Raw genomic sequence first — 25,685 nt, forward strand, 5'->3', positions numbered from 1 at the left:
GGAAAAGAGAGGGAGGAGGCACTGGGACACTGTGTGACCTTAGGCTGTCTCTCTCCTGCCAGGGAGAAAGGAAAGAGACACAGCAGCTGCTGTTGCTTTTCACAAGCTTCCATCAAGATGCCCTTTCCAAATAGTTCTGCCAGGACCCAGCGGCACAAGCTGATACTGGCAGCAACCATTATCCCCTTAGTTATGCTAGTTGTGGTTGTGTTGCTTGTTGTGATCATTCAGGGAAGAAAGGAAGGCCCCAGTTCAGAAATACTGCTGGAGTGGAGAGGCAAGGGGACTACCCCATACCTTCGTGAAATCGTCCTGGGGAGATGTTACAACTATGTGGCGACAGTGAACTCTGAACTCAGGTAAGCCTCTTTCTTTCATTTTCTTTCCTTTGCTTTTCAAAGTCAGAGCAACACCTCTCTTGCGCTGCCTTTCTCATTCTATTCTTGCCATACTTCCAGTAAGCAGGGCTGCCAACTTTTTCTGGAGAAATGCTGCTTCATCCTATTTATGGGTGTGACGGAAATAAATCTATAATACTCTATGTATCAAATGTTTTTCTTATTGTACAGTAGTTGAGGCATAGGTAAGATAAAGGTAAAGGTTTTCCCTTGACTTTAAGTCTAGTCGTGTTCAATTCTGGGGGTTGGTGCTCATCTTCATTTCTAAGCCGAAGAGCCAGCTTTGTCTGTAGACACTTCCAAGGTCATGTGGCCGGCATGACTGCATGGAGCGCCATTACCTTTCAGCCGGAGCAGTACCTGTTGATCTACTCATATTTGCATGTTTTCAAACTGCTAGGTTGGCAGAAGCTGGGGCTAACAGCAGGAGCTCACCCCACTCCACAGATTCGAACCGCCAACCTTTTGGTCAGCAATTTCAGCAGCTCAGCAGTTTAACCCATTGTGCCAGCGGGGGCTCCATTGTTGAGGCATTGGAATGACCAAATAAAATATGTTATTTAGAACAGGAAGCTGGAATTATAAATGAAATGAAAGATAGGATATAATCTTTTTGAGTTGTGTGTGTGTGAGAGAGAGAGACAGAAAGAGACTAAATGGGAAAAGACATTGAGTGCCACAGAAGGTTCAAAATGCTCACTGTTTTAATAGCTTAATTGTCCTTACAACAATGCTGCCATTATTTTTGCCACATTGTATGTGGGGGAAGAAGCAGGATCTTGTGGACTTCGGGTTTGCTTAATGTCATCTAGTGAGTCATGAAAACTTAATATTTGAACTAGAGATTTTCTTTTCCTGGTTTAGACCTCACAGTGTACCCTGATGTATATTTACATACATATACAAAGAAGTATATGTATGGCCTACAATCGCATGCATCTCATTACTGAGAAATAATCCCATTGTTGAACTTTTATGTTTATAGCTTTAGACTTTTAGATTAAGGTTCAGAGAAAAGAGTTGAAAATCCCCAATAAATGTTGACATATGTGGCTGTTAATTTTTGCTTGTGGGCATAATATAAAAACTTGCTTATTTCACCTTATCAATGTTTTACAATAGCATTCATTGAACTTTATCAATTGCAATGCTAAATGTGCCTCTGTCAGATAGTTGGGTATGTAGAAGAACAGTAAGAAATGTTTGGCAGTTGTTCTGTGAAGTCCTTTCGAGAAAAATATGCATCACTTTCCCATTTGTTGCCATGTTCAGAATGAATGTTGCAGCCATGTTGGATTTGACAGTTGTATATTTGCTTGCATGCACATAGAAAGTGTTTGTCTAGTGCACACTGCATTGTTACCTGTATATGGAATGCATAATATTTCACATCCAGAAATGTGCTAGGCACACTGGACACTTACCAATCCTAAATTTGGAAGAAACTCCAGGATTGAAAGCTCAATGATATGAGGTGACTTAGCTGATCTGTCACTTTGAATATGGTAGGCATGTTCTTTCTCCTATAGAATTGAGATTTAGTCCCCTGCAAGTAGGCCTGTAGCCAGAATTTTTTTTCAGAGGGGTTGAAATCCCCCTCCCCCAAAGAGGCCAGTGTCTCCTGATATGGTGCGAGATCTCAACAAGGCCCCGAAATTACCATCAGTTTGCAAAGGTTCTTCACAGGCAATGGGTCCTGAATCTTTGCTCCCTCTTTAAGCCAATTCTTGTCTACCACAAAGGATAATAGTTTCCACAATTGGCAGAAGTTTCTTTCTGTTTTCTTCTGCTTTCTTCTTCTTACCTTTATCATGAATGATGGGTTACATCAAGACGTTTTCTACTGTGAATTAGCAAGAAGTTTTCAGCCAAACACAAGTTGCTCTGATGGTACTCTATTGTTTGGTGTTTATTAAAGATGTCTATTTCATTTTTCCATCGCACAAACAGTCTAGCAATCTTTACCCCCAACTTCTCCTCCAAACACCACATAGTACTTGCAGAGTGCACTTTGTACATGAAATGAGTAGGCTAACCAGAGGAATCTGCTGAACCATTTGCATTGAAATCTTAGGTGCCTCTTCTTATCCACAGGAAATATATATCCCAACAATGGAGTCTGTGGATTTTGCACTAATTGAGCTTTCACTTGGTCATCAGAAACAGTCTTGTTCATATAAAGGTCTAAAAATGACACAGCTTCTTCTCTTTGCTCCTGTTTCATGGTTTCTTTGGCTGGACTTGGATTAGATGAACCAGTGGTGAATACCTCAGTTTCCAGTTTCCTCAGTTTTCACTTGCAATCCAGGTCAAATTCCCTGTCTGTTGTCGAGCAAATTTAGGGTTTGTCCCTGGAGCAGGGACGAACCGATGCCCTCTGACCGCAGGATTCGATCCTGGCCAGCGGGGGCACTGCGAATTAAAACCCTATTTCCCACAATAATCTCACCCAAATCTTGAAGAGAGAGAACCGAGTTGTCTTTATTTCGAGTCAGCTGACGCGGATGTCAAGACGCAATCATTCGCAGTGATGACATGTCACATAATACATTGCAGCAATTTTTATAAGCAAAAAGACAGGCGGAGCAATTCAAATCTCCCTCCCCGCCTTTCCCCGCCCAGTTCCACTCTGATTGGCTCTTTGACTGGGTGGCTCGAAATCCCCCCAATCAGATGGCTTCCTACAGTCTACCAATCAGGGACAAGGGGCGGGCTGAGCAGCGATTAATGGACAGCCAAGCGGATTATGAAAAGGATGGATGAGTCAATATGTCCAATCTACATATGTGTCTGACACGCTGATATTGACAAAGGGAGAGCTGTTTCCTGAATAATTGTGTGGATGAAGGGTGAGCTATTCTTCCTTCTGATGGCCTGCTCCGAACTCAGAAGGGGGAACAGCCCAAATAATTGTCCATGCAAGGGTAGGTGATAATCTCCTCTGGGCAGGGTACTCCAGCCCATCCAAGGGAGGGGGGGCTGTCTGCACGTAGCTGAGTCAAACCTCAGTCACTCTATTTTTCATATATGAGGCATTTTGGGAAGGGAGACATATAGGAATACATTCATAGAATCAGAAATCATATTGCCCACACCCAGCCACCCAAAGGTCTAGAGTTCATAAAGTTTCATACGAAATCCAGAATCCAAAGGAAAGATTGTAAAGCATGTGGTTTAAAACTGGCTTTTTTCCTTTGCTAACTCCTTTGTCTGGGTAAACAAAAGGGAGTGCTTTTTGTCACTGGTTAAATAAAGGATTAAGGAAGTTGTTATCTTTTGCCTCAGGCTAAAAGGTCAAACACCTTTTGTGCAGAGAGTTTTAGTAAACCACAGTAAACTCCAGTAAAAAGTCCCAATCACCTTCTACTATAAATTATGAAATATAGAACATAAAGTCTTGATTTTTGAACTATCTTTTACAAAGTCCTGGAGGGGGTCACCTCGATCACATGTCCTGTCCTGTGCCTTAGTCTTTGCCTGCCGGCTACCACATTTTGTCAGTTTCCACTATGGTCACTTCCAATAAATCAGTTATTGCTGCAATTGCAGTGTAAATTGGTAGAAAGGTAGATAATGATAGTGTGACAAATCAAAATTTGGTTGAGATAGTGCTTGCAGTTCTGGAGGGACTCTATTTTTTTACTTCTCATATCTTGGCATGGGGATTTGGTTAACCAGTAAAAATTCATGGGTAAACCAGGTTTTTTTTTAACCTGAAACGTTTTGGGAGTGGTTTGAACCCCCAAACTGCCCCCCTGGCTATGGCCTTGCCTGCAAGGATCTATTTAGCTTGTATTCAGTCATCTCTTATATCCTTGCTCTCTGGTACATGAAAATGAGCAGGTGTTCAAAGGTTTTTGAAACTCTAAACCTGATGCCCATGTAGGAACCAAATTCAAATGTGCACATTAAACTTATCACTGCTGCTGCTGCTGTTTAGTCATCTCCGACTCTTTGTGACCTCACGGACCAGTCCATATCACACGGTTTAGATTTTACAAAATACATAAATGAGTCCAGAGACTGAGAAAGGTATGTTGTGCCAAAAACTGAAACAGATTACACCCTCTGCAATAGGTGATTTATTCCTGACACTTGTTTTAACAATCCTACTGCTGGTACATGCAACATCCTGTGTGATCCTACTGAAGTTTCAGTAGTTCAGTGTCTATATCACAGTGGTTCCCAAGCTTTTTTTGACCAGGGACCACTTTGACCAGGAACCACACTCCAATACGAATTACAAATCAGTTTTTGGTCAGCTTTAGATTCAGTTTGATTATTTGGGGTGGTGATTCAAAAAATTGCATTGGATAAACCACATTAGCTCTGGTTTCTGATGCAGAACATATGCCATCCAGTAGTCACCATCTGTTCACCAAGAAAACCATATTTAATAATCTAGATCTGATGTGGTCTATCTAATGCAATTTTCTGAATCAGCACCCCAAATAACCCCAAGAACAGGCCTAAAAACGAAGGCACCAAGGAACCCCTGCTTCCCAGCGTCACATAGATCGACTCCATTCGGGGAGGGAGGGGAAGGAGAAGCAGCAGTCAGGAGGCCTTTTGTGGGTAGTCATCCTTTCCCCTCCTGACATCCCCATTGCAGGGGATACTACCCCTCGGCAGTATAAGAGGGTTTTGCAAGACCAGTCACTCTAGTTGCAACAGTGTAGTAATGGTGAGGCCACAGATCATATTTTAGTTTTTGGGGACAACTGGTACTCCACGGACCACAGGTTGGGAACCACTGCTATATCAGATGCTCCTGTGGCCATGGTTTGGGGAATCTGACCACCATGACATAAATGATAAATGGTTTTCCAGAAGTCGAAAGAGAATCTAATCTTCCTCAATCTTCCAGTCTACCATAAAATTTAATATTCAAATATTTATTTTTTCCACAAGCAATCCAAGAACATAGTATACTTAAGGTGGGGAAGATTTCTGAAGTTCTTTGATGCAATATCTGACTTTAAAAGCATTAACAGTTAACGCTTAATGTGTTCTGGGTGCTGAAAAAAATGTGTTTGTGTACGATCATAAATAATCTTATCTTTCCCTTGGAGTGGTAAATTGTGAGTTTCCTGCTACTGCATTATAGTAGAACACTGTCACAAGTTTGCTCGATTCTTCATGCTCTTTCACCTATAGCTGGGAATAATACTTGTCTTTAATTTTAAAAATCACCTCTAGGCTGAAATAATTTCACAAATCTATTGAAGTAATTGTTAGCTGATAACAACTTCTCACAGCACAGCTTTTTGATTAAATTTCTTTTCTGGTAATGCACCCCTCCCCCATTCATGCAGGATGAAACGGATGGTAAGCAATCCAAGGACATTGTATACCTAAGATGGTTTCCAAAGTTATTTGATGCAATGCTTGATTTACAAGTACAGTAGAGTCTCACTTATCCAACATTTGCTTATCCAACATTCTGGATTATCTAACACATTTTTGTAGTCAATGTTTTCAATACATCGTGATATTTTGGTGCTAAATTAATAAATACAGTAATTACTATGTAGCATTACTGCGTATTGAACTACTTTTTCTATCAGATTTGCTGTATAACATGATGTTTTGGTGTTTAATTTGTAAAATCATAACTTAATTTGTTTAATAGGCTTCTCCTTAATCTCTCCTTATTATCCAACATATTTGCTTATCTAACGTTCTGCCAGCCCGTTTATGTTGAATAAGTGAGACTCTACTGTATTAACATTTAACACTTACGTGTTCTGGGAGCTGAAAAGTGTTTGTGTATGATCAGAATTAACATTATCTTTCCCTTCGAGTGGCAAATTGAGTGTTTTCTGCTACTGCATTACATCAGTGAAATCATCACAAACTTTCTCAATGCTTCATGCTCTTTCTCCTACAGCTGGAAATAATGTTAGTCTTTAATTTAGAAAAGCACCAATAGACTGAAATAGTTTCGCAAATCTATTTGCGAATAGCATTTTGATTACATTTCTTCCCTGATAATGCACATACACCCCCACCGCCACCCCAATTCATGCAGGATGAAATGGACAGTTTCATGGTATGTTATCATATTTAACTTATTTGCTGTTACACTGTTCAATGGTACAGAGAACAAGGAAAACCTCTGGAAATTTGGAGTCAATTTTTAGGACTGTGATAAGACCCAAATTTCTTCTGAATATGGCAGATGCCCCAAGTGCTGCAAAATGTGCCAGATTTATTCTGTGATACAGTGCCATTTATTTATTTACCCTATTTATATCCTGCCTTGCACTATCCCAAAGGGGACTCAAGGCAGCTTACATATGGCAATTATTCAGTGCCTCAAAAACACATATAAAACATAAGCTTAAAATATTTGAATTAAAAATTAATACATATTAACATTTAAAAACATTGCATTCAATTAAAATCACACCATCCAAAAATCATAGTCTAAATTCTATGCCAGACTTCCATACAGAAACACCTTTTCCTGCTGCCATTTGATTGAATTTGTTGCTGAGCCATCAACCTTCTCAGAAATGGCTTTAAAGAAAAGACATATGGGAAATCTATACCTCATCTGAAAGGAAAAGCATTTTTTGGAAAATGGCATTCATAACCTTTTGGAAAAAAACCGCCTTTGGAGATCATAACTTTTAGAAAAGCATGACCTTGCAGAGAAGAATAAAAAAAAACCTTATGGTATAATTTTCTCTTGTGGTATACAACCAGATATAATTATGTAAGGCAGTGGTTTCAGTTGTTAGACTGAATAACCTGTTATCTCTGTTCTGTTAGGAAAACAGAGATTTGCCAGTGCATAAAAACAACAGAGCTTTAGAAGTGTTTTTCAATGGCCAAAATATATAAACTCTCCTATAAAACAATTTGTTTTATACCATGCACTCAAGAGACAAAAAATGAAGTAGACTTTGATGAAAATAACATATTTGGTTTATTCACAACCTTCATGTGTTCAGCATGCAGAGATACAAAACATATCAGTCCAGTTGCCCAGGGCATCTCTCTTATTTATTTATCATGTCAGAAACAAATTGAGGGTACAGTTATAAACCGCTCAGCTGCTGAATTTACTGACAGAAAAGTTGACGGTTCAAATCCGGGGAGCGGAGTAAGCTCCTGCTAATCGCCCCAGCTTCTGACAACATAGCAATTCAAAAATATGCAAATGTGAGTAGATCAATAAGTACTGCTTCTGTGGGAAGGTAATGGTGCTCCATGCAGTCATACTGGCCACATAACCTAGGAGGTGTCTATGGACAACGCCGGCTCTTTGACTCTTCGGCTTAAAAATGGAGATGAGTACCAACTCCCAGAGTTGGACACAACTAGACTTAATGTTAGGGGAAAACCTTTATCTTTACTTTACTAAAAAATACAAACAAAGTAAAAATCTGACATTATATTAGACTTCCTGTAATCAGAAGTTGGCCACTTGGAGTGCCTGTGTTGTCTCTGTGAGAAGGTTTTCCATTGTGCATGTGGCAGGGCTCAGGCTGCATTGTAGTAAGTGGTTTGTGGTTTGCTCTTCTCCACACTCACATGTCGTGGATTCTCACAAAACCGACATCAACAGGTCACATAGTCAAAAGGCGAGAGAGAAGAAAAGCATGTAACTTATCAGGAACCACAGAGTAAAAAAAGGAAAGCTGCATACCAGAACATACATACAATAAATTAGCAACAGGATTAGAAACAAATAACTAGAGGAGACTTGAAGAAGTTCGTAATTTCCAACAAGCATGGTTCCAAAAGACATTCAGGAGTGTGATTTTATTTTAAAGCAAGTTACAAACTCCTTGTATGCCTTATTTTCAAAGGGGCATGAGATGTGGCAGGCCATTTCGCAGCTGCAGAAATGGAAGAATTGGGCTGAAAGTTTTTCATCCTTTGTTGCACAACAGCACAAGGACTTATTTTCTTTATCGTCTTACTGTGTTGTGACATAACTTTTGAAACAAGAGAGTCATGTGCTACCTTGTACAACATGAAGTTTTATCTGGCCTAAACTTTCAAGAATTATAGCACACTTCATTTGCCTTACTAATCTTTTGAGGTTTGGGTTGTTTGAATATAAAGTAGTAATAGTAATAGTTGTTGTTGTCCTCCTCCTGTGTATTTATATTCCACTTTTTCTCTCCAAAAAGGAAACACATTACATTAAAAGCATTTCAAAACAATTTAAAATCCAAAAATATAGAATAGTTGGAACAGAATTAAACATCAATGGTATTAATTAAAAATTAAAAGTTAAAAGCCTTCAAATTGATTAAAAACATATTCAGAGCTAAAACCGCAGCACCCCCTAACTCAATCTTAAAAACCTTCTTTAAAAGCCTGCCTGAATAAAATTCACTTTTGCATTATTATTGACACATTCTTCTTCATAATATATTCAGTCAAAATGATATTCTGTGCATTGCAAAACTAGAGTGAGTTAATATGCCAGTTTGTTTGGTAACTTAGCGTTGACAGCTTCGACCTTGTGCTTTTCAAAGAAACTACAGTAGAGTCTCACTTATCCAACATAAACGGGCAAGTGAAAATGGATAAGTGAAAATGTTGGATAATAAGGAGGGATTAAGGAAAAGCCTATTAAATGTCAAATTACAATGATTTTACAAATTAAGCACCAAAACATCATGTTTTACAACAAACTGACAGAAAAAACAGTTCAATACACGGTAACGCTATGTAGTAATTACTGTATTTACGAATTTAGCACCAAAACATCGCAATGTATTGAAAACATTGACTACAAAAACATTGACTACTAAAAGGCAGACTGCATTGGATAATCCAGAACGTTGGATAAGTGAATGTTGGATAAATGAGACTACTGTATCTTATTTCTCCTTTGTTCTGATCTAGGAAAGTATCCATATGGGAAAAATGGTCTTTATTCCCTAGTGGCATTTCAAGCATTTGTTGTCCACCATACTTGCATTTCTCATAACCTGATGATGTCACTCATGTGTAATCTCTTGCCATGAATGGGAGATAAAATTAGATATAGATACTGCAGCAGATTTTCAAAATCACATTAAAAGGAGTATCAGGGTAGGAAGATGTCTGTATCTTTCCCCACTCATCTCTCATGGGGAAAAATGTGGAATGCATACAATTATAATAGAATTAGAATGATAAGGAAGCGCGATCAACTCATTTTTGGAGCAAAGGAGTGACCACTCTAAAGTCTCAGGACAAAAATCTGAACATAAATCACTATAGGAATACACATATATGCCGCTGCTCACATCAAAAGCAGTCTAGAATTTTTTTGGTTAGCTTTCCAGTTAGAGAATCCCAAAAGCTCATGTAGTTATTTGGGGGAAGAGAAAAGCAGGGAAAAGTGGCCATTCACAGAAATGAGGCAAACACAGCTGTGCTTGTCCAAATGCTGGTCACAACAGTATGTGTTTATATTTGATTGGTTGTCACATTTGTAATTCAATAACACAGGTAATGGGCCAAGAAAGCAAACATTATTGGGTTGCTGTTAGTTTTCCAGGCTGTATGACCATGTTCCAGAAGCATTATCTCCTGCTCTGAACCATGGCCATACAACGTGGAAAACTCACAGCAACCCAGTGATTTCGGCCATGAAAGCCTTCGACAACACAGCAAACATTATTGTTGTAACTGAGAGAATAGCCACACATATATGATCCAGAGATAAGAGCAGGAAACTTCACACTGAGAATTCAGATGCCGGTTTTTAATGGAGCTTTTAGACCATATGAGGTCAGGTGGCCAAACTTTTCAAGCTATTTCTACATTTGCAGTTAAAGCATAATTTATCTGGAATTCCCTAAATAAAAATAGTCCAAAATCCATAATCGTCCACATGCAAGGCAGAGATAGTGACACTTTCCCTTTCTGATAGTTCAGTATATACACATAATTTGTTTCATGCACAATTATTAAAATGCTTCTTCCTAATTTATTGGATGAATAATACAACAATTGAGGGTGGAAACCCCATGAGCTGCTCCAATCTCCACATAGCAACACTTGTAGAAAGTCTTCCATCAATATGTGTTAGAGTTTATTACCTAAAGCCATGTGTAAAATTATCTTTAGGCTATGTGTAAAAGATATACGTGGCACGTTAATGAATTTCAGGCCTAGACCTGATCCCATCTCCAAGATCTGTCATTAGGTATGTACAGGCAGTCCGCAAGTTAGGTTCTGTAGGTTTGTTCTTAAGTTGAATTTGTATGCAAGTCAGAACAGGTACATTTTTAAGTATAACTCATAAATTAGAGTTGGTAGGGGTTAACGCCCCTGTAGTGTTTGTTTTGCTGTCTGTGTCGCTGTTCAGAACATTTCATCAAATGTTTTATCCCTGTGATAATTGGATTTTGCAAAAAATTGCTTTTTAAAAAACAATATTGGTAATAAAGCTTCAGTGGAGACCCCTTTCTCCTATGATAACTTTTGCAGGAGTGAACCTTCCTTTCGAGGAGTATATTTCTCTCACTTCATATTGTCTCAGCCCCATTCTTAACTATGAGTCAAAATCCAATTCTCACAAGGATAGAAGGTGAGGTGAAATCTTCTGAACAGGGGCATATACAGCAAAACAAACAGCACAGGGATTTGAACCCTTCCCTATGCTATCCAAAGCTGATATATATACAAATATGTGTGTGTGTGTGTGTGTGTGTGTGTGTATATATACACACACACACATGGGTGGAGTTACAGTTAAAACATGTACCTCTTCCGACTTACATCAAATATCCTAATCATCCATATTTTAAAGCTTTCTTAGATTTAAATCTGTCTTGACCCTTTTATTGTTAGAAAAGGATCAAGATAGATTTAAAGTTGAAAAATGTGTAAAAAGAATTGACATAGCATGGTACCCAAAAGACAGAACAATGATTCCAGATGTCTCCAGTTTGAATCTTGCCTTTTTAATAAGAACAGTGTCAGACAGGAAAAAATTGAAGATACGGAGGACAGAGGTATGATGTACTGTAGTTACATAAGAGTGTGCATACACACAACTTCAGGGTAAACATTGGCAGGGTAGGCAAGATCTATATAACTGTGCCTTGCCCAACCATTGCCTGTCTGGATCACTGGAAGAAGAAGGAGACATCCCTAGGTTACATGTCCTTACCCAACACAACTTTTTTCTGCCTCAGCACTGTATTATGGAGATACTCTTAACAGTGACTATCTTATAGATCAGTGGTTCCCAACCTGTGGTCCGTGGACCACCAGTGGTCCGCAAGAACTAAAGTATGGTCCATGGCCTCATTGTTAATATACTGTACATCACGAGAGTGACTGGTCCCGCAAAACCCTCTTATAGTGCCGAGGCTTATTAAATACGGTTTTCTGTGGGTGAGCAGATGGCGACTACTGGATGGCATAAGTTCTCTATCATAAACTAGAGCTGATGTGGTCTATCCAATGCAATTTTTTGAATCAGCACCCCAAATAACCAAACCAAATATAAAGTTAACCAAAAACTGATTTGTAACCCTTTTGGTGAAGGGAAGTCATAGGGAGCAAGCTTGTTTTCTGCTGCCCTGCAGACTAGGACGCCGAACAATGGCTTCAAACTACAGGAAAGGAGATTCCACCTGAACATCAGGAAGAACTTCCTCACTGTGAGAGCTGTTCGGCAGTCTACTTCTTTGGAGGCTTTTAAGCAGAGGCTGGATGGCCATCTGTTGGGGGTGCTTTGAATGCGATTTCCTGCTTCTTGGCAGGGGGTTGGACTGGATGGCCCATGAGGTCTCTTCCAACTCTACTATTCTATGATTCTATGATTTTATGGTATTAATGTTGGAGAGTGGTTCCTGGCCAAAATGGTCCCTGGTCAAGTGGTTCCTAGTCAAAAAAAGGTTGGGAACCACTGTTATAGATTGTTGTAACAAGTAAATGAAGAAAAAGTGTTTTTGACCACTTGACAGTCTTATATTAATATGCATTGTGACATATAGTAAAAATAATTAATTTATTCTGCCTTTGAGGCCTCTTAAATTCAGCATGAGGACTTCTAAGAACATTCAGTTTGCTTATGTAAAGAGAACACAAAAGTATCATTCTGTACCTGAGCTTTCTGAACATCAATAAAAGAGGCATGTTTTTATTCTTTTTAAATTATTTACTTGCACAATTATCCTGAAGTTTAAGATCCATTTATTTTTTCTCGGGACAAAGTATTATTGTGCTTCAAGTCATGGACAGGTGATCGGAAGAGATACCACAACGCCCTAGGCATCTGTCTCAGTACTTTTACTACCTTGCTTTATTTTAAGCTTTAGGAAAGGTCACTGCAATATCTCCTCCTACCCGTAAGTGATTCAAAGACCGGGTTTGTGAGGGGAGAAAGTCTCCTTTATTAAAGTTTCCAAATTTACCACAAATATCAAACATATTTGAAGTCATAAAATTATTGACCAAACTTTATTTTGTCCTCCTCTTCCTTGATTGTCTTGATATATTATTTCACTATATAACTTGAAGTTTATCTAGACCAGGCATGAGCAAGCTTCAGCCCTCCAGGTATTTTGGATTTCAACTCCCACAATTCCTAACAGCCTAACAGAATTGTAAGATTTGAAGTCCAAAACACCTGGAAGGCCAAAGTTTGCAAATGCCTGATCTAGACACTACAATTCACCAAATAGTGGTGAAAAATCATGTTGAGTCATTCACTTCCAAATCTAAATGAATATACAATTGTTTTATATATTTATGCTTACATGAAGCTAAAAATATGTATAATAACACTTAGTAGACATATACAGGTCTCCCTCACTTATTTAGTAGACTAGGGACCAAATCACTGACCAAAATTGAAACTGATTGAAAAGTACTCAGTATTATTTTAGCTTGCAAATGTAAGACTGAACTATACATGGTGCTGAACTGACTGAAAGAAATAACACCGGCATGCTTGTTACATCTGCAGTGACCACTTGTCCCGAATGATAGGCAGATAAACTCCATGTTGGCTAAACAATACATGGAGCTGGTTCAGGTTAATGCCATCCAAAGCCACCTTAATGTACACTTGAACCGCAATAACCTAAGTCATCACATTGACAAATTTCCCCATCATAGAACAGTTCACCAAACATTGACAATTTCCCCATCAAATAACAGTTTGCCAACACAGTCAACACGAAGCCTGCTGGATTGCATCACATGACTCATAGCTACTTCTGACAGGGCTCCATGCTGGCTACATCGGTGAACTGTTCTACAAAAGGGAGCTCTGAACACGGGAGACTGCCCATGTTCAGATTGAAAATACTGGAGACAGTGCGAGAGCAAGCCAGAAAGGTACACTTTCCAGTGTGTGATGGACAAGCGGGGTCCTGGGTGACAAATTTGCCCCGTGATTTGCCCCACTGACCCTACAGATTCCCTCGCTATCCCCCACATCAGAGACCTCCATGTGATGAGGTCCATAGATTGCTTTGAATTCTCCCCAAGAAACCAGTGTAAACTGTGATTTTGGATCCATATATATCATTGGGCCAATTCTGAGACAGTAACTGTTTACATGGCCATCCCATATTCCCTGGGTTTGGGCAGCTAAGTGAAATATGGGATGGTACTCTCATACACATACACCCTGCACATTGCTCTGGTGCCTGTGCTGTTGTCACTCCAGATAATGAATGATTGACATGGGCCATGTTGTGCACACTGGGTGCCATGATGAGAAGAATGGGAAGAGTATAGCAAGAGCAGCCTTGCGGTGCTACTGAATCAGGTTTGACACCACTGGACAGCCAGGACTCCCTCCTACTCCCACAGCCCCAAGAGAGGAGGGAAAGACTAGACTAGAGATCCAAAATACAGTACATGGCTATAATTTAGATTTGTTGAAAGCCAGGTGTTAGAAAGCAAGTTTTGGAAAGGCCAGCAAGGCCTGCCAAGAAGCACACATAAAACCCGAATCGCTTCCCATTGGCACTCTGGGCACTAAGATATTACAATGAAACTTGGTGCATATTTTTCATTATGTGACTGTAAATGAACACTATTTGAATGGGACAGGGAGAGGGAGATTAAATATCAATTACTGTAAATACGCTGCATGGAATACTATTGACCTAGAAAAGTACACCTCCAGGACTACCTTTAAACTGCTGTGCAAAACTCCTCCCAGTAGCAACTGAATCCAGTGCGTTCCCCCGGCCCCCAAAGAAATGGCTTATTGCAATTACTTCTGAACACAATCAAAGTTTTTTTATAAGAAAAGTTAGTATAATAGATGTATTATTCTAGTTTATATAACTTTATTATTATTTACGACATTCCTATCCTGCCTTTCTCTACCCTGAAGGGGACTCAAGGTGACTTACATGAAACTTTCAGCAACTTACATGAAACAAAGTGTCAGTGGGCTTTTTAGTAAACTAAATTTTGGACTCTAAATGTCAAAGTGATATGCATAAATTCAGTACCAGATGCCTACAGAAATAATGAAATGTTTGGATTTGTTGGTGGATATGAATATGTTGTTTTGTACAATTACTAATTGATAGGGTCCTATCCAAGTTGTAGAAAGCACAGCCTCCTTTCTAAAGACACTCACATCTGTTAAGGGAAGAATGGGAATCTTACTATTTGACTGCCTCTTAAGAAGATGAGTGCTGCTAGATCAGTCTACCTAAAAACCCTGTTTCCCAAATCAGCAGATGCATCAGGTCACTGATGATGAGAGACACAAGCCTCATCCTGTAACATAGAACCATAATAAAAATATAGTGTTAAATTGATTCCTTGCTTACACACTATTTATAAACAACTCTGAAAATCATTAACAAGAAGGGGAAAAAAAGAGAAATGTGTATGTGGAGGAGGTGTCCACTTACACAGACAGCCTCCCGTCTCCACAAACAGCTATAGTTCCCATTGAGCAGGAGAAACCAATAGCCCTCCCTCCACTGACATGCAGGTTATAGTGAGTACCATGAACATGTAACCCAAACCCTGCCAGTGTCCTCCACAAACACCATTCTGCCCCCCCCCCCCCACATCCAAGTGAAGGCTTTTTGTGCGGGGACAATTTCATCTTAGATGTTCTGTTTTCCTCCAGAATTGACATGTCAGGGTTCCTTAATTTGCTTCTACTTTAACCCTTTCCTACCCTTTCCTATGGCACACAGTTAACAGAGGCATTGATCAGCAACTGAACATTTTGGAGAGGTTTGGGGAGAATTCATCATGATTCACAGGAGTTGTACTTGACCTACACCCAGAGAGCACTCTTAACCCAACTAACAATGGATCTGGACCAAACTTGCCATGGTTCATGGGACTTGCAGTACCTTCACTGATACTGTGATCCCCCCCCCCCCCATCGACAATGGACTGCGACCAAACTGGGCACAGAGACGCCCCATGACCAACTGAACATTATGCAGGGGCTTGGGGGAATGGACCTTGATTCTGGGAGTTGTAGTTCACCTCCATCCAGAGAAACCGTGACCCCCACTGACAATGGACTGGGACCAAACTTGGCATAGAGAAGCCCCTTGACCAACTGAACATTCTGCAGGCATTTGGGGGAATGGACCTTGATTTTGGGAGTTGCAGTCCACCTGCATCCAGCAATACTGTGACCCCCCACCGACAATGGACCAGGACCAAACTTGGCACAGAGAAGCCCCTTGACCAACTGAACACACTGCAGGAGTTTAGAGGAATGGACCTTGATTTTGGGAGTTGTAGTTCACCTGCATCTAGAAAGCACTGAATCCAGCTGACATCAGATCTGGGCCAAACTTGGCATACAAACCCAACATGGGCAACTGTGCATACAGGCCTGGTTTGGGGGTGATTGCTCTGGGAATCTGGAAGTTGTAGTTCACCCTTATCCAAACAGCACTGAACCCAGCCAACGATGAATTTGAACCAAACTGTAGTGATATTACCAAACATCCCAAAACAAACAATGCCTGCTTCTAATAACCCGGGCACCGCCGGGTCCCCAAGCTAGTACTGAATAAAACAAAAAAAGGCTATATGTAAAGGCTACAGGAAAGTCTTTCTGAGTACAAGATTCCCCCCCTCCCGCCGCTCCCAATGGTCATTCCTATTAAAAAAGGGGCCAATCCAGACAGGTAAAAGAAGCAAAACTTGCCAGGACAAATCATCTTTGATGGTAACTGATGGTGCCACCTCCACACGCAGATGATGTCTGTTGTTTCATGCTCCTTGTCAGTACAGGTTGGAGAACAGCAGTTTCAAATTCCATAACCTTTAGCAACATTTGCCTCTGTCAAATCTACCCAGAGAGCAATATTCTTAAGATACATTTTAAACTGTCAGGAAATTGCATACGAAAACGGTTTATAATGTATGTTATAAGTAACTGCCTCTCCATAGGAATGGCTTGGGGCTGACCTTTACAACATACTTGATACAGTCTTAACATGAAAATTGTAGTAATGGATTGATGTAGTAATTGAACTGATTCTCATTCTCTGATGTCATATGTCATCCTCTGTCAGCAATGCCCTTCAGCATTCTGTATTAAGGAAAGAGGGCAGCCTCTGTGCCTAAAGGTAAGTGGACATAAATCAGAAATTTCAGAATGGGAAGACAAAATAACTAGTTGCAGAACACTTCAATCTTCCTGAGCATTCCAGCTCAGACCTCAGAACAACTGTCTTTGGACAAACAAAAAACCCTATACAGGAAGAATGGAAAGAGAAACAGCAGAATTGAAATATATCCACAATCTGCAGTCCTTCAACAGTGGGTTGAGCAGAGACAATGGCACACTATACATATTATAACACTACTTAGCACCCAGACTTATGAGGGCTCTTGTGGACAGTTTATCACATCTCCTTTCTAGTTCCAAGGTTTCAATAACTCCCTCCACCATTCGTCTGGCTATCTAGTTTAGGCAAGGCCTTTCCTCCTGCCCTTGTTCCCCAAATGTTAAAACTGAACTTGCCACCCAATCATTATATCTTCAGGTTTTGCATATAGATTACTGTTCACATTTACCACCTGCCTGTTCATACCTATGAAGGTCTTTTCCTAGGTATTTCACTCCATGCATCTGATGAAATAGACATTATTGTAGTAGTAGTAGTAGTTGTTGTTGTTATCATTGTTTGATACACAGCAAGATTTGTACACAGCAAACAAGATCACTATGCTGGCTTTTGTATTGGATCACATGTCGGACACTTCGCATCCCTTATGCAGAATTCCAGAACACAAAAGACTCCAAAATTCAAAGTTGTCCACATGGGTGACTGAGAAAGTAATATTGCTGCTTCAGAATGATTCAAAAGACACAAACTTGGTTTCTTGCACAAAATTATTAAAAAGGTTCATATAAAATTACCATTAGGCTATGTGTATAAGGTATACATGAAACTTCAATTAATGTTGTGTGTTGCTGTGGATCCTATCTCCAAGATATCTCATTATGCGCACACACACACACACACACACACATATATATATGTGTGTGTGTGTGTGTGTGTGTGTGTGTATGTATTCCAATAATATCCAATCTACCATTCCACTTTAACTGCCATTGATCTATCCTACAGAATCCTGGGTTTTGTAGTTTAGGGAAGGGCTTTTTGACTTCTTAACAAGTAAACTCTAGTGCCTCACCAAACTATAAACTCTGAAATTACGTGGGATGTACTTAGGATAGTCCGAGTGGAACCATAGTGCTATAATTGAGAAATGTGAAAGAGCCTTGAGTCCAATGACTCACTACGGTTCTAAAAGAAGTTCCTTTGTATATCATTTCCCCTCATTAATGCATTCATTTCTTTGTAATGCAGTTTTCTTCAAGTTTACACTGGGGCTGAGGGTACATCTACATGTAGAATGAATGTATCTTGACACCACTTTAACAGCTATGGCTCAATGCTTTGAAATGCTGGGATTTGTAGTTTGGTAAGGCACCAGTACTTTTTTGACAGAAAAGGCTAAAGACAGACCTTGTAAAGTTACAACCCCTGGATTTCCATATCAGTTAACATGGTGTCAAACTACATTGGTTCTACAATGTAGATCAGTGGTTCCCAACCTTTGATCTTCTAGGTGTTTTGGACTTTAACTCCCAGAAATCACAGCCAGCTTACCAGCTGTTAGGAATTGTCAGAGCTGAAGTCCAAAGCACCTGGAGGACCAAAGGTTGGGAATCACTGGTGTAGATACACGCAACATCTTAAAATGTAGGAATCCTTGAAATCACTAGTTTTTAGAGTCCGCTTTTGTTAAGCAATGCTTAACATGAGTTTGCATATAGCACAAGGCATATTTTGAAGTATTCTAGATCTAACTGTGTATACTTGCTTATTATGGATCAGGATTGTTTCATCTGCCATTCTCATTACTTCCTATGTAACATTCCAATACTAATATTTTATTTTAAAACAAATCCTTGCAGGTAAATTTGCTCACTCTTCAAATTTAGTTGCATCAGATGCATTCCGGGTATGAAATAGATCACTTGTGTCTGAGACTTTCTAGGCAGTAGTAAACTACAGGCAAACAAAGCTTACAAAGAGTCTTTGAAATGCCACCTTTTCAAAACCTCTAAAATTGGCAAGACATTTTAGACACAAATTAGAAAGCTTGAAAAAGTACTGCCTTTCTAAATTCAAACAACATTCAACTGTCTAGGCATTTACAAAAAGGAAAACAAAAACCCCAAAATTCCAAAGCTTGAAAACACTGTTTAATAACAATTTATTTTTTCTTTGTAATGCAAACAAATGTTCCAACTTCTCTTATTGGCTGCAAATAAATTTCTTTAAAAATGAAGAATTGTCCTGTCTCTGCAGTTTGAGATGGTTGAAGCTGGGGCAGAAAATATCTGAGAGATTATGGGACACTTTTTATGTTGGACAGCTGTTTGGAATCCCAATGCCCAAGGGGAGTAAGCCAAAAAACATGTAGCGGGGAACAAAAATTCCTCTTTCTTTCTTTCTTTCTTTCTTTCTTTCTTTCTTTCTTTCTTTCTTTCGCATACTATTAGGCGCATGACAGTTAAAGTGGTGTCAAGCTGCATTAATTCTAGAATGTAGATCACACTCTAAGAGTGAATAAACAATTTCAACGGATCCGTAAACTTGGCAGAAGTCAATTTATTCCATGTGGAAATGTGACCTGACTGGATCACTGGGATAAAAAGTCTGTAACATATAAGAAGGAGTTGATAAATGTGATCAATTTGTATATAAACTAATACAACTAAGGAGAAATAACTGAATGAGCAGGTATGAAAAATTCAAGTACAGAAGAGGCCGGAGGCATGCCAGATGAAGCAATTTCCTCAGGGAGGGAATCAGACAAATCTCCTGGGTTGGACGGACTCCATGATGGCCACGTGATGCACACAGTCAATTTTCAAGTGTTGCATCCTTGTCCCACATTAAGAAGAGTCATGGGATGTCTGAAACGTACCACTTTTTCGGCTGGTGTAAACAGTTATGCTGTTTCCTATTCAGGAAGCATCTATGACTGTCCATACCACCACCCTGCTTTTCCTAGGCTTGGCAGCCCAGGGACAAAGAATGCCACTTGCACTTCTCAGCCTGTCTGCCTAAGGGACCGCGGCTAGCACAGCAGTTTAAACTGCCAGCTATAAAAATTCTTGCTGACCAGAAGGCTGGCAGTTCAAGCCACGGGTCAGGGTGAGCTCTCGCCATCAGTCCCAGCTTCTGTTCGAAAACAACAATATGGGTAGATAAATAGGTACCGCTTTGGCGGGGAGGTAAAAAGTGCCCCTGAAAAACATGCCAGCAATTGAGCAGGAAGGCGTCCATGGATGACAGGCTCCTCGGCATGGAAAAATGAAACAACAACACCTCCCCATGGCCGAGTCAAGCACAGCCTCCAGATGCCGGAGATGGAAAAAGATGAAAGCCTTGCCTCTATTTATGTACTGTCTGTCTTTGTCAATTGTAAAACGGCATTGAGTGTTTGCCATATATGTACCTCTAATCCGCTAGGAGAGATAGAGTGGAATATAAATAAAGTACATTTATTATTATTATTATTATTATTGACACAACAACATTGTATGACATAGCAAACAAGATAGATATGCTAGATTTCGTATCACAAAATCACAAGTCGAACACTTCCCAAGTGTCTAGGACTGTGTGATGTATTTTCGGATGATGCATGCAGATCCCATTATTATTATTATTATTATTATTATTATTATTATTATTATTATTATTATTATTATTTGCAACGGCCACTGGAAATGAAAATGGCGCTTGACCTCTGTAATTATGATTGCCGAAACTATGAGGTTATTGCAGAAGGGATGTGAAAAAGGAGGGAGCAATTTCTCCTTTCCCTTCTCTTTTATCTTGCATCTCTTTATCCCTCTGGCTATCATCCTGTGTAGATGGCCCTAGTTGTTTGTGTCCTGTGGAGATGGCCCCAAATTCATTAGGGGATGTCACAAAGGAGACCTTTTCAAACCATGGTTTTCACATACAAAAACTGAAAATTATTTCAACACTTTGCACTGTTATCCATGCAACACTCAAAAGTTTTAACTAATTTTTTCACAAATACTTTTTGGTTTTTTTTCTTCCACATGGTGGCAGTATTTAATCTTATATCAAGTTATAATATGATTCAGAGAATGATCACTGAAGCATTTTACAGTCTCCAAATGTCCCCACTTTTTGCATTACAAAAAGTCAAATATTGAAAATATTTTACACAAGAAACTTCTATATTTGCTCTGTATTTTTTTCTTGATACTTCACTTCACTTCACTTTATTTCTTAATTAGTGGCTCTCCACCAGAGTGCTCCGAGCGAATTACAATTTAAAATATCATTCCACAATATAAAAACATTCAACAGAAAAACATTCAACAGTGTCTATTTGGCAAATTAGATCTGATTTACTTAAATGCACAACCAAGCAGCCAAGTCTTGTGCGCTTTTCCAAAAGGTCGCAACTCCGACATTGCTCTAATATATGGAGCCAATGAGTTCCACAGAATTGGAGCATAGATCGAAAAGGCTCTACGCCTTGTAGCTTCCAGGTGTACCTCCCTTGGGCCCAGGACGTATAGGAGATTTTCCTGGGAGGATCGAGGTGACCACTGATGGAAAAAAGGAATGAGGCGGTCCTTAAGATATAATGGTCCTTGGCCATTTTGAGCTCTAAATGTCAGGATCAGTATCTTGTAAGAGATCCGATGTTCTATTAGTAGCCAATGCAGTTGTTTCAGAATCGGTGTAATATGGGATCTTATAGATGATCCCGCTAGCAGCCTGGCCGCCACACTTTGGACCATTTGGATCTTCTGGGTTTTTGTCTTCGGAAGGTCAGCGTATAAGGTGTTACAATAATCCAACCTAGTGATGACTGTTGCATGGATTACCATTGCCAATGCTTCTGTCGAAAGGTAGGATGCCAATTTCCTTGCCTGGTGAAGATGAAAAAAGGCCTGCTTACTTATGGCAGTGATCTGGGCCTCCATCGTCAGCGATGAGTACAACACAACCCCAAGAGTTTAACAGTAGCAGACGGAACCAGAACTTCCCCATCGAGATCAGGCAGTGACTGGATTAACTCTGGCGGCTGGCCGGGCCAGAGTATCTCAGTTTTTGCGGGATTCACTTTTAGTCTACTCGCTCACAGCCAACTCATCACTGCTTCCAAACACAGTTTAAAGTTCTCAGGAATCGTGGTTGTCCCAGGTTCAAGATGCAAGAGTAGCTGGGTATCATCTGCATACTGGTAGCCCTCTATGCCAAAGCTCCGCACTAGTCCAGCAAGTGGTCGGATGTAGATGTTAAATAACAGGGGCGAAAGATAGCACCCTGGGGAACTCCACAGCAAAGGCAGGACCTCTCAGAGCTTTGGCCTAACCACTCTACCCTCTGTCTCCGGTTCCGAAGAAACAAATTGAACCATTTAAGAGCTAAACCTCATACACCAGACATAGCCAATCGATGGATCAGCAAGTCATGGTCCACAGTGTCGAATGCAGCTGTAAGGTCCAAGAGTACCAATAGCACTGATCCGCCTCGGTCTAACTGACGACGAATTTTGTCAGTAATAGCTTCCAAGACAGTCTCTGTCCCATGACCTGAACGAAAGCCTGATTGAAAGGGGTCTAAGCCCGTAGTCTCATCTAAGAATTGCTGTAGCTGTCCCACCACTGTTCGTTCAATCACCTTGCTCAAAAACGGAAGGTTTGAAACTGGGCGGTAGTTACTAGGTATGGCGGCGTCTAGACTTGGTTTTTTCAGAAGAGGGTGAACCACTGCTTCTTTAAGACACTCTGGGAAAATTCCTTGTTCCAAGGAGCTGTTAATGATGTTCCTTAAGGGATCTCGTAGTCCCTTCCAGCACTCCTTAACCAACTGGGAGGGGCAAGGGTCGAGGGAGCAGGTAGTTGGTCTTGCTGCAGCTAGTCTTTTCCAGATCTTCCATTTCTAATGGCACAAAGAGTTCTAGGAGTTTATCACTAGATGGCCAGAAAGCCTCTAGTTCCCTCGATGTGTCCTCTGTGGGAGGTAGCCCTTTGCGAAGCAGATTGATCTTATTTATGAAGTAGTTCTGAAAGGTCTCTGTTGTGATATCTTAACTGGCCATATCTTTGGCTGGATGGGTTGGATTTAAATATTTGAGCAGGTCGGGTTCTGGCGGAAGCTATCAGTGAGGAATTATATTCTTTTTTGGCCTCTCTGGTGGCTGCTTCGTAGATTTTCTGATGTGTTTCGAGAGCCAACTTCAATGTTTCATCAGGTTTCTTGCGCCATTTACATTCTAATCTCTTCCGCTCAAGTTTCATCTAATGTAATACATCCGTGAACCACGGAGATCTATTCCGGCGAGGGCGAAAAGCCCATTTAGGGCAACTATATCTAAGGCAGTTGATAGATTTTTATTCCAATTTTCCACTCGTTCATGTAGAGAAACAGCGGTGTAATCCAGTTCTTTAAGGACACTCAAAAGTCTAATAGGATCCATCAGCTTCCTCGGCTGCGTGAAAATTTGATACTTTTGTCTCCCTTTTGTCTTTAGATGCCTATACTATATTTCTAAACACTCAACTGAAGTTTTACATTACTGCACTGCTGGAAATTTGTGGACTAAAGGATAATTTCATTTGGAGAGAGAATTTTCATGCAAGGGGCAATGTTCTCACCCCTTCCCTGCAACTACAACCTTGTTTCACTATTTTTAAATGAGAGATTCTGTAGTTGCCTTCTGCCAGTAGTTGGCCATACATAGAACTGCACTGAAGGACCTAGAGATTTCTAGTGAAGTGTTCTCTAGGAATCTTTAGGTCTTCCTATGTGACTTTATGGTCAATGCCTGGTGATATGTAACCACAGACTCACACTGGGAGTCTGAGAAATTTCTAGAGTGAACATTTTGATCAAATCTGTCAATAATTCAATATGCAAAACTCAAATCTGCATGTGACTGGACTGTACCTAGATGTGCGATAGACATATTCATTCATTCTCTCCAGCCCCTTCTACACTGCCATATAACCCAGATTATCAAAACAAAGTCCATATTATCTACTTTGAACTGGATTATATGAGTCTACACTGCCATATAATCTAGTTCAAAGCAGATAAACTAGATTTTATATGGCAGTGTAGAAGGGGCCTCCAACTCAGTGTGCCACTGTCCAGACTAGAATCACTTTTCAATTGGAGAGAACTTGCCTTAAGGCAGCTGTCTTATCATATAATATGTTTGTGCTCACAAAGTTCTACTGCAAATAATCTTCCTGAACAACAGCATAGTGTCACTATTTATAAGGGGGAAGAGCAAATTCCCAAACTCGCATAAACCTACCCACAGATGTTTTCATAGTATGCAAGATGGATTGAAGTGCAACCTTTTTCTGACTTCCCACATTGTTTTTCTCTGCAGGAATAAAGACTGCCTCAAAATTTGGGAACTATTCGAAAATGCATTTATGTACAAGAACCCATGCAGCATAACTGAGAAAGATTACCAGCCTCTGATGGACATGGCAAGCCATCCTATCCCCTGTAATAAGGTAACCCTTGGGGTTTTTGGAGTGTTTTTGTACTTTTTTATTCTGCTGGATTTCACTGCAATTTCTTCATAAAGGGTATTTTCAGTAACCCGTGAACCTTTCGATGTGCTGTTTTTAACCTTTCATGTGCCATGCAGATGACAAAAACAAAAACTTTGCATGATGAGATGTGTTCAAATGTCTCTATAAAACAGGCACTGCAGAAGCACAGGCTCCGTTGCTTCTATTTGACCTGAGTCCCATGGACATGGGTTTAGTTGGGTCTTAATGGTACTGGTATGTGATCTTCAACCTAGATTTTAAATTTTGTCAAAATTAATTTTTTTAAAAACAAAACTTTGCAGTTTAATAAACGTTTCCCATGTTTTCATAATATAACCAATTAGTAAATTACATGTATAACCCAGGAACAAAAATCGTGTTACATAATGCTACCTATGCATTGAATCACCAACATCGCTTTTTCATGAGCTATCCCAAAATTGGGCAGGTGGTTATAAAAGGTAGCCACTGATATTTTTCCATGGTATGAGTATTAATCATTTTTTCCTGTTCCACTGTAAATTTCCAGAAAATAAATAGTGTAGTCAATGAGTGTATTTATAGTGCCAGTCCTTATCACATTAAGCAGAAAACTCTACTAGTTCCCCATATTCGTTTGCTTAAGAAGTACAGTGTATTATGCATCCCTTGAACTACCCAGCTGCCCTCAAGTCTATTGGAGGATGCCATCCTAATGCCAATGTTGAAACAAAAATCAGCTGTTTCTCCATTTCACTTCTATACATGGACTTGGGGGAAGAGGGGATCCTGCTCTTTGCACCAGACATTTAGAGTAATATAGGTAAACATTAGAGTAGTACTTTGAGCCAAATGTAATATATATGTAACTACCTGTGCCCGGCCACGCGTTGCTGTGGCGTTGTCTGGTGGTGTTGGTGAGAACTTGTTGAGGTACTGGTGGTATTGAATGTCTGTTGTATGGTTGTCTTTATGTTTAGTATGCATTTGGTTGGTTGTGTACTGTGAAAGTGGTGAGGGTAGAGGGGTTCTATGTCTCTGTGTAGTATTGTATAGTATTTATACGTTGTCCATGTGATGTGAATGCTTGGACGGTGTCCTGCTGCATAGTAGAAAGGGTTGGGCTGGATGGCCCTTAGGGGTCTCTCTAAACTCTTGGATTCTATGCTTCTATTATTATTATTATTATTATTATCATCATCATCATCATCATCATCATCATTATTATGTAGAGG

At 40.0% G+C, this 25,685-nt stretch overlaps 1 protein-coding gene across 1 annotated transcript in view; it reads left to right on the plus strand.

The window, feature by feature from the left end:
- Positions 1–25,685, plus strand: part of LOC100566030 (ADP-ribosyl cyclase/cyclic ADP-ribose hydrolase 1) — a 43,277-nt gene continuing 17,592 nt past the window's right edge. The window contains exons 1-2 of the mRNA XM_062982180.1: positions 1–359; positions 24,300–24,429. Of these exons, the coding sequence (XP_062838250.1) occupies positions 118–359; positions 24,300–24,429 (372 nt within the window). The 5' untranslated portion in view covers positions 1–117. The remainder of the gene's footprint in view (positions 360–24,299; positions 24,430–25,685) is intronic.

This window comes from Anolis carolinensis, chromosome 5, assembly GCF_035594765.1.
Source record: "Anolis carolinensis isolate JA03-04 chromosome 5, rAnoCar3.1.pri, whole genome shotgun sequence".
Classification (NCBI taxonomy): domain Eukaryota; kingdom Metazoa; phylum Chordata; class Lepidosauria; order Squamata; family Dactyloidae; genus Anolis; species Anolis carolinensis.